Here is a 10,346-nt window from a genome sequence, read left to right as displayed (position 1 = left end):
GTCCGCAGGCTGGCGGGTGGAGAGCAGTGTGTCCCCCCCAACCGGCGACCCCCCCCCCCCCCCCCGCCCCAAGAGCTCTCCTGGGGAGCTGCGAGCAAGCGGGGAGCGCGTTGCCAGGTAGGGCCCAGCCCAGAGCCCCGGCGGGACATCATCCGAGGGCAGGCATGGGGGGGGGGGGCCACGGCAGGACACGCCGCGAGTGGGGGGGGGAGCATCCGAGATGCGGGGAGGCAACCGGCTGCAAACGCATAGCGGGGGTCATGGGGCGGGGGGGGGGGAAGAGGTGGTGCTGGAACCCCCACCCGTGCCGCGGGGCGGGCGGGGAGGGGGGGCCGGGGCCAGCGCCCGCCTCGCCCGGGCCCAGCCGACATTAGAGGGCACCATCGGCCCGCGGATGGGCCGGCCCGGCCCCCGGGCGGGCAGGGCCACCGCGGGGCGAGCGGGGCTCCCCACCCTTGTTTTGCGGGCAGGGAGGGCCCGGCCCACCCCCCCCACACCCCCCCACACCCCCCCACACCCCCCCACCGGCGGGCAGAACGGTGCGGGAGCGGGCAGGGGCGGGGGAGGCCGGGGGGCGAACGGCGATGCCGTGGGGGCCCGGGGGCAGGGAGGAGGACATGACGGTGGCAATTAAGACCTTGATTCATTTCCTCCCCAGTGAAACTGTTTTTAAGGGCTTTATCATCAGGATTCTTTAAATACCCCCCCCACACACACACACACACACTCCTTGCAAGTATGTTGCTTTCATCGTCAGATTTCAAGAATCTTCTAGTGGTTTGGTGGTTTTCATACACCTAGCTTTTTTTTTTTTTTTTTTTTTTTTTTGTGCTGGGATCCATCTGAAGATACTCCTGATGCACTTACTATGCTCTTGGGCTTGTTTTTGGACCAGGCACTTCCCCTGTGGAACAGGCCAGGCCACGAACAATCTCCTTCAGGACTTGTGCAAGACCATCAGCATTGAAAAACCTGTTTACTTAAGAAACACGAAACCAAAAATAAAAACCTGTGTAATGGCCCCTTCACCACCACTCCCGCTACAGAAAGTAGAAATAACCTATGAAAAGCTGCTCCAGAAATAATACTGCCATGGATGGATCAAGATGAAAGGCAAGAGAAATGTCAAAACAAGCAAAATGCAAACCTCTCGTTTAATACAAAGAGTGGCAACGAACAGTACCTATGAGTGTAGAGCAAGACTTTCACAGAAATTATATGAACAGAAAAGCAGGGAGTGTAAATAGAATATTTAAGCGCATTAACAGTCAGCAAAAAAGAGCCACCCTCCACGGGTACGTACTTGCGAGCAAAAAATGCTGTTTGGTACCCGCCGCTCCCAGCCTGCTTCCCAAGTTAACAGCACGTTGTCGGTTCAGGGAAAGCATCCCGCAAACAAGCCAGGCTTCCAATCAGTCACGAAGGGCCAGATGGCGAGTGGACTTCATCTGGTAAAACAACATGATGGAAAGAGCAAAAGAAAAGTGTGAAGCGAGAATGCAATGGCCCCTGGTGCACTGGCAGGTCCATCAATAGATTAGGCTAAATTCACTGCTACCTTTGTGCTACCCTAATGATGCGCAGCAGCTGGACAGCAAGGCTAGCTCTTCTCTTTAATGACCAAGAACAGAAAGAGTAATTAAAAAAAAAATAAAGGAAATTAAATTAAATAAAGCATTTTTCTGAGATGTTAGCTTTTGCATATTTTTGAGAACACAACAAAAAGCAATTGAAAATTAATTAAAACTACCATAATTTTTTCAGGGTTCTGTTCAGATTATCTTTTCCCATTTTAATGCCTAAACTATTGAGGTTTTGCCTAGCTATCACATTTAATAATTTGACTTTTTTATGACTGTGTCAAGAAATGGAAAATTCTGAATGCGCACCAGCTTGAATAATTCAAAGGGTCACTTTGCTGGTGAAAAAGCCTCGACAAGAAGTTTGGGCAGTCTGTGCGAACTTGAACTTCAATTGCAATTCAGTTTATTCAAGCAGGATTCCAAAGTACCAAGCAAAATTGCCACCGGTATAAACGCCAAACTGCAAATTGCTTGTGATCATACACGTAGTAAAAGAGGAGTGCGTGGGAGATGAAGTACCAATGTTTATTGGTCAGTGTCTCTGCTAAAGCAATTATGGAATGTAACATGTTCTGCAATGAAGCAATCTGATGTGGATCACACAGCATTTGAAGAATCCCATGTTACACATTGTTGAGCGTGTATGATAACAGCGTATTAAAGGAAGTGAGAAGGGAGCAAAGCACAAACCTTCAAGCCGCAGCGGGTTTACTTGTCTGACAGCACGCTGAGGACAATTCCTGCATGAGATGTTCACCCCGAGACTCTCCAGAAGACAGAGGAGTGCTCCTTTGTGGCACCATCTCATGGGGACCCATTCTCCTCCACACACAAACGTCTCACCGGACCTTCTCTTCTGAAGAAGTTAACCCAGAGCTCTGCAACAGCCCCATCAGAACGACAGCACCAAGGCTCTCTCTTTTGTTACCTTCATAACTTCTTACTAAATTTCCTCGGTTGCTTCTTGCTCAGTTTACAGCATAAGGACCTCTCTTCCTCTATCTGCCAAGCCATCAGTCTCAGCCCTGGCTCTGACAGTCAACCTGGACTCTTTCCAAAGAGGAACAGTCAAAGGCAATAAACCTCCTGCAATCGCAATCCCTTCGCAATGATGCACAAGCCATAAAGGAGTTTGCTTTCCCTCCCCTCACCCTTTTGAAACAGAGCAGTCAGCAGGAATACATGCTAGTTAAAGTCATTGTTTTTTCTGACATAAGCAGATATGACTTGGATATTTTGAGCAAAAATGTTTCATTCTTATGGGGCATTGTTCTAACCATAGCGGTAATTACTCCGCTCAGTGTTCTGGAGCAGGAATTTCTAAAGAAGCTAATGGGCTTGGTGGTGGGAGCTCTTGGGTAAGATTTGTGGCTCATGTTAGGCAAACTGCTGGTTTAGAGGATCATAACATACCCCTCTGGCCTTACGAGTTCACGGATTCACTAAATTAAAAACATCTCTCTGTACAGACAGTATTTCCTCCTCAAATGGGCTGGATGCTCTCTATCTCCACACAGAAGAGAAGCACAGACACTGCTAGAACTGGCGACTGTGAGCGGAAAGTCCCCAGGACTATTACCACCAGCCGTAAGTGTATAATGGGATGGAAAAAAAAAAAAAAAAAAAAAAAAAAAAGCCAAAGAAACTGGGGGCATTGGCAGTGAGGAAGACGTAGTGGAAAAAAAAAGGAGCTGGTAACCTCAAACTCAAGCTGCTTTACCTCCCAGGTGAGCTGGAAGGTGAAGCGGCCTCAAACACGAGGCAACACTGAAAATACTTCCCCCTTCAAACCGTAGCTCCTCGCATCCCTCAAGCACTGCGTAAATATTGGCTAACCTCCGAAAACGGGTTGGAAGGACCACGATGTGGATTCTGCAGAGGGCACACCCACATCTTGCAAATAGCAGGGAAGTTTGCTCGCTCGGCTTCCGGCGCAGGAATGTATAAAACCGAGGAGGCAGAAAACAGGAAAGGCGGCCGCTGGCCTCTCCCGGCGCTGGGGGAGGACGGCAGCAGGTTCACGAGGGCTCCTCACAAAGAGCCCCTGTCTGCGGGGACCCGGCCACTGCCGTTTGGCTCGCGTCCTGAATAGAGGGCACTTTTTCAGCAGGTTTCTCGGGGAACCTGAGGCATTTTCGCTGCGTAGCACGTTTATTTCTAAAACCACCCCATCCTACATCCCGAGAGGTGCGTCTGATGGCTGCTGAGAGAAGTCCCAGCTGAGCGCTGTGCCGTGTTCCACATGTTCCCCAGCTTGCTAAGTGGTGCCCACCTCCTGCTTTTTAAGATGATGTGCCTTTAGTGATGAGGAACCAGGAGAGCCGCCTTGTGATCTGCTCCCTGGATGACACCCTTTGGGCCAGGAGACCTCTGCGTGGCAACCCCAAAGGGCCATTTTGGGAAGGGAAGGACAGCGTGGTAATGTTTACCTAAAATTGCTGCATGGGTAGGTTGTGGTCCAGCTCACACAGGAAACCAAGAATATCTGCTGAGAACACACCTAAACAGATATCTTTAAAAAAAAATGCCTTCACGTATCCTACAATACTTGTGCTACCGCTGTTTGTGAAATGAGAGTGGTCTGCCTGTACCATCGGTCGGCAGAGTCTTCTGCCAGGTGTGACTCTACGCCTGCCCAGGAAGCAAGAGGGAATCTGCACCCTGAAGACATTTGCTGCGTCGTCTTCTCTCGACCGCAAAGCTACGGACCTTTCCTGCCGAGCAGCCCACCTGCCCCCACGGACGTCAGAAAATGATTTCAGGAGACCAAACCTACCGCGGCATCTCGTCGTTCGTCAGCCTGAGCATGGAAGGACCCTTCCCGCGCAGCGAGCCAGGCTGCAACCTCCTCTCTGCCCCTCCGCACCCGCCATGGCCAACTGGTGGGCGCTGGAGGGCTGCCCCGTCACAGACATGGGAGGAAAATGACTTATTTTGGCCCAGCTGGGGGAAAGGAAGGGTTTTCCATGGGCACAAAGACTCTTGCCCCTCTTCTTGAAGCTGACACCTGCCTGCGGTCCCTGTTGCCCTAAGGGGCCTCAAGCTGTGACCTCTCCAGCCCTGATGGCACCTGGGCAGTGTCCGCGCAGCCAGCACCACCCTAGGAATTAAAATTAATTTTATTCCCTCTAGGGAGTAAAACCATCCAAGTTATCTTTGCTCAAGGGTTCCCGAAAGCCAGAACTGTAGGTACACGGAGAGCCAGGGTGTCCCTAAACACGCCGAGAGTGATAAAGGTCCATCTTTTCCCTTGTTGCTGGCAGATGAGAAGCTCACTGTGGTAACAAGCCGCCGACGCGCACATCAAAATTACGATGATGTTCTGAGTCCAGTTTTAGCACCGTGTCGATTATGCTCCCCCTCCCCTTCCTTTCATACTCCTCCATCCCAAAACAACAAAAGGCAGCGATTGCAGTGACCTGCAGAAAATGTAAAGCACAAGCCAGCTGATCCCTGGCAACACAATAGCGAGATTAGTTCATCTGCAGTGAACAAACACGTATTATGTGGGTTTTAAAGTTAGGAGAGGAAAATGCTGTGGTTTTCATGTATTTCTATTCAGCAAGGCTGCAACTTATTACTTCCATGCAGCTGAGAAGCCCTGTTTTTAAAAATAGCCTTCAGCTTGTTTTGAAATCTGCACCTCGCTTTGTTTTGCAGCAGCGTAATACAAAAATCCCCGAGCCAGAAACGATCCCGTTTTCCTCCACACGCACCGCCTCCCCCGCCCCAAACCCCCGCGCCCCACGGATGCTAAAAATCCTCCCGGCGACACCCGGCGGGAAAAATACTACTGCTACTAATAAAAATCATCATCATCATCATCATCATCATCGCCCAGACAGGCACCCCCCCGCACACACACGCCGAAAAGGCAAGACGGAGGGGGGAAAACCCGAGCCCGAAAGCCGCCGGGGAGGCAGCGGCCGCCAGCAGACAAAGGGAGCGGGGCCGGCGGCGGGCGGGGAGCGCCGCGGCCGCCCCCCGGGGCCGGGCCAACGCCGGGGCCGCCCCCCCGGGGCCGCCCCCCCCCCCCCCCCCGGGCCGCGGCGGGGCCGGGCCGGGCCAACGCGGCCGGCGGCGCAGCCAATGGAGGGCGCGGGCAGGAGGGCTGCCGCCGGGGGCCGGGGGGCGGCGGGGGGGTCCCCGCCAATCGCGGCGGGCCGGTGGCAGGGAAATACTATTATGCTAATGGTTGTTTTGCTCGCCCTCGCGGGGAGCGGGGTTTAAAAGCCAGGCGGCCGGGGGCAGGGGCTCAGAGGCGGGAGGCAGGGCCGGCCGGAGCGCTGACGGGACGGGACGGGAGGCGAGGAGCGGCGCGGCGCGGCGGTGGGAGTGGGGGGGGGGCACCCACCCCAGCCCACCGCACCCACCCCGCGGCGATGTCCAACGTGCACCTCTCCGGCTCCGCCGCCCTGGAGCGCCTCTCCGCCCGGCGAGCCCTGGGCGGGCACGGCCGCAGCCCCGTCTGCAGGAGCCTCTTCGGGCCGGTGGACCACGAGGAGCTGGGCCGGGAGCTGCGGAACCGCCTGCGGGAGATGGGGGAGGACGACCAGCGCCGCTGGGACTACAACTTCCACACCGACACGCCGCTGCCGGGGCCCGGCCGCCTGCGCTGGGAGGAGGTGGAGGGCGGCGCCGTGCCCGCGTTTTACCGGGAGACGCTGCAGGTGGGGCGGCACCGCGTCCCCCTCCGCCGGGCGCCCCCCGCCCCGCCGCCGCCCCCCGCCGCCGCCGCCGGCGGCAAGGGCCCCGGGGGGGCCCGCCTGAGCCAGGAGAACCGCGCCGCGCCCCGCAGCCGCGGCGTGCGGCCCCGCCGGAGGGGCCCGCCGGCCCGCATCACAGGTGCGTGGAGGGGGGGGGCGGGGGGCTGTGGGGTGTGGGGGGCGGTGGGCGTCCCGCCGCAGCGGCTGACGGACCCCCCCCATTCCCCTCCTCCCCTCCTTTCCGTCCCCCCCCCCCCCCCCCCATCCAGATTTCTTCGCGAGGAGGAAAAGGCCGGCGGAGCCCAAGGCGGCGGCGGAGCGTCCCGCCGGCTGCCCGCCGCCCCCCGCCGCCGCGCCGGCTGAGCAGACCCCCCGCAAGCGGCTCCGCTGAGCCAGGTGAGACGCGCCCCGGGGGCCGCCTTCTGCGTCGTTCTTTTATTTACAGCCCCCCCTCCCCTCCCTCCCTCCCTCCCTCCCTCCTCCACCACCTTTATTTTTCTGATTTTTTTTTTTTTTTTTTTTTGTCTCCTTTTTGTTCCTCCCCAGACTTTTGCACTACGGCACCCACGGGAGAGGCGCGTCGCCCCCGGAGGCACGGCGCCCCGGAGGCGCAGGGGGGCCGGGGCGGGCGGCGCGGCGAGCCGGGCCCCCCCCCTCGCCCGCCCGGACCGGGAGCGAGAGCCGGAGCGGAACCGGAGCGGAGCCGGAGCCGCAGCCGCAGCCCGCCGGCCGCGCCCGGAGCAGTGTTAACGTACAACTGTGCAATGTATTACGTTTTGTATAGAAATGTATTATGCCTAATGTGAGTACACTGGCCAGAAGTGTAAAGCTTTAAAAGTCATTTATATCAAATGTTTAATCTCTGCTGAGCTTTCAGTGCAAAAGGAGAAAAAAAAAAAAAAAAAGGAAAAAGGAAAAAATGAAAAAAGAATGTGTATATTTGTACAAAAGGTTTTTTTAAGAGTTATACTAACTTATATTTCCTATTTATGTCAGAAATGTGGATAACTTTGACATCCAATAGTCTTTTTTTTTTTTTTTTCTTTTGGTTAAGCCAAAGGGCACTATATTTGCTTTTGTTATTTACAAAATGTAAATTTATTTTTATAGTGGGAATTTTTTTTTTTTTGCATTCACAAGATCTAGCTCTGAATCAAAATCTTTTTTAGACTTTACTTGAAGACAAATCTGTTTCAATGGTTCCTGAGCCGGTCTGTACCACTGCCATTGCAAATAATGCCACAACTTCAATAATAAACAAATTTTAAAAAGCCAGGAAACCCCTGCAAGGCTGCTTGGTGTGTGCTGTACTTGTGCCCTCGGGGGTGGGGCGGGCTCGGGTGCTGTAGCCCAGCTTTGCTCGTTGTGGGGGGGAATAGACACAGGGGGGACCCCGGTGCAGGACCCTGCCGTGGGGGATGGCACTTCCACTTCTACGCCAAGCTTGTGTGTAAGTCAGTGGGGAAAGGAGTTGGTTTTCCCTTAAAAACAAGTGTTTCTGAGCACTGCTGGCATTAACTGAGTGTGAGGGGAGCACGCACCCTGAACTTGGCCTCTCAGCCTGTTTTATGATTATTTTGCTATTTTTAACTGTTTCCCTTCTATTTTTTTTTTTTTTTTTTCTTGCTAAAGCCCTATCTGCCTTCCTTGAGGACCTAGCTGTGCTGGGATGGGGGGTGTGACTGGTGGGAGTAGCCAGCCCCTCGGTGGGCTCTGTACTGGGGGTGTGGGGGGGTGCAAAGTCCTCCCACCCCTGCCGTGGGCCCTCAAACCCCCACCCGGAGCTCTGAGCCGTGGCTACTGCAGGGAAACAGTTCCTGGTACCTCTTTGCCCAAGGCCAGCAATGATTTACAGGGCAAAGGCAGCAATTCCAGCTCCCTGTAAAAGAGGGAGAAAAGAAAAACAACAGGCAAAAATAAACCCTCCCAGCAGTCAAAATACCCAGTGTTTTGGCATTAACGCTGTGGTGGCAGGGCTGTCACAACCCCCCACCTGAGGCAGTTTGCGGGGGACACCCTAAAAAGCCCTGGGATCGGCAGGCAGCCTGGCAGGGTCCCCAACCCCGCGCTGCCCAGGGAGGGGGGGCACAGACCGGGTCTGGTCCTGGCTGCAGGTGATGCAGGGATTGGGGTGCTGGGGAACAGGGATGTGGGAGGGGGGTAGGGGTCCTAGAGGTGCGGGGACAGGCTGGATTTGTCCCCTTCAGACCCCACCCTCTCACCTCTGTGGAGCACTACACCCCCACGCTGGACCCAGCAGGTGTGTGGGGGGGGACGAGGACATCACTCCCCAGCCCTATAAACTCTGCAATGATGCTCTTTCACAGAGCAGGGAGGGAGCTGAGAGAATAAGGCTCGGGGTGACTGAGGCTCAGAGTTTATCCTCCTCATCCTCCCCCGGCCCCCGCAGCGCTCCTCTCTGCCCCCCCGTCACAGCCGCCAAGCGCTCCTGGCTGTAAAAGTAACATTGATTACCTCCAGCTCCGTGATCGCTTAATCAGAACGGGATTATTTTACGCACCCGCATCAGTGGCTGCTGACTCAATACGATTTTCCCCCCCTTTGAAAAGAAAAATAGCTTTTCCCTTTCCTTATGAAAGCCAACAATACCCGGAGTGAGGCAGCTGGATCCTCCAGGATTTATGGGCTTTTCTCTCGCTTTCATGAAAGCAGGTGCCTTTGGGACCTCCATTGTCCCAGCCCCCAACTAATAATAGGACTTTCTGCAATGAAAGATCCCCGCTCCGAGCTCCCGAATACCTCGGCCGGAGGAGCCGCCGCCTGCCCCGAGGTGCACGCAGCCCGGCTCGGGAGGAAAGCTCTCACCCCGGGGAGAGTTTAGGCACGGGGCTCTTTATTAAAGCAAATAATTCCAGCTCTCAGGCACCGCCCGAGAGGAGCCGGAGGGTTTCCAGCATCCCGCAGGCCCCTGGCCGTGAGGGCCCGGGGGGGGGGAAGGTGTGCGGCTGCCCCCGCGCCCTGCCCCACCCAGCCCGGCCGGCCCTCCTCGCCCCGGCACAAAGCACACTGCCCCTATTCTTTCGGCCTTTGTAGCCATATGGCAAATCCATGTAGACACAGCCAACATCCATTTATTCAGGCACATAATGTCCCGCAACAGGGAACAATTGGAACTTTGTTTGCTTCTATTATTGATGCGAATGGGCGACAGAGAGAGAGAGAGAGAGAAAAAAATCATTTAACTATAAGAGATATCCAGCTAATTATGAACCATATGTGCCTATAGTTTCAAAGCAATCCAATGAAGTTCATTTTAAATCTAGACTACTTTATTAGTACGGAAGACAGATGTCTCAACAGTACATGCATCAGAGGAAACCATGTAAAGAAGTTCTTGAAATATTTAACTAGGACTCATTCATTGTCAGAGGGGCTTTAAAGTGCCCTTTATCATGAGAATGCATAGGCAGAAGCGGAGGGAAGCTGCCGGTTGTTACCGCCAACCCACTTACCCCTGTGCGGTAAATCCCAAATTCCACTTCGGATTTGAGGACGGGAATATTTTTGGAAAGGATTCAAAATTTCAGGCATCTCGAAGGACCGAGCTTGTCGCTCATTACAGCTACAAAAAGTCAGGTCGTTATTTGAGCCGCCTTAATCCCCGGCTGAAGCCAGCTACGCAATTAGAGGAATAATCTACCCCAAATCACCACTGCTCCCTCTCCCGAGGAGCAGAAACGTGTGTTTGGGGGAGGGCTACTGCTGTGCCTCCCCGGCCCCGAGAGACACCGGGATTGGAACGTTAATGTTGTTGGACCTCCAGAGATCTGTTTCGTATGAGCATCTCTCGGTGCGAATCCTGCGGTGGGTACCTAAAGGGAAAGGCCACTGCAGGAAGACTGGAAGGGAAGGGAAGCTTGGCAGGAGAAAGTCTTTCAGCTTTTTCTTTTTTTTTTTTTTTTTTTTTTAAATGCAATTATCAGCAAACAATCTTGGCAAAAAAGTTAGCGCTATCTTTATGAGCATGGCAACATCTACCAGTAATTAAGCCACTTCAGTTAGATGAATGCAGCATATGGTTGACACACTGGGAATC

General features: G+C 54.5%; 1 protein-coding gene across 1 annotated transcript; it reads left to right on the top strand.

Annotated features, from left to right (window-relative positions):
• Nucleotides 1–5,855: 5,855 nt before the first annotated feature.
• On the top strand, nucleotides 5,856–7,569 carry CDKN1C (cyclin dependent kinase inhibitor 1C). Its single transcript, XM_042785180.1, has 3 exons — nucleotides 5,856–6,428; nucleotides 6,559–6,685; nucleotides 6,836–7,569. Exons 1-2 carry the CDS (start codon nucleotides 5,966–5,968, stop codon nucleotides 6,678–6,680), a joined length of 585 nt encoding a protein of 194 aa, XP_042641114.1. The 5' UTR covers nucleotides 5,856–5,965; the 3' UTR covers nucleotides 6,681–6,685; nucleotides 6,836–7,569.
• Nucleotides 7,570–10,346: the final 2,777 nt, after the last annotated feature.

The sequence above is a fragment of the Tyto alba genome, unplaced genomic scaffold (assembly GCF_018691265.1).
Source record: "Tyto alba isolate M040663 unplaced genomic scaffold, T.alba_DEE_v4.0 Super-Scaffold_8, whole genome shotgun sequence".
NCBI lineage: Eukaryota > Metazoa > Chordata > Aves > Strigiformes > Tytonidae > Tyto > Tyto alba.
The sequence above is the reverse complement of the archived record's forward strand: the minus strand, read 5'-3'. Positions and strand labels throughout refer to the sequence as shown.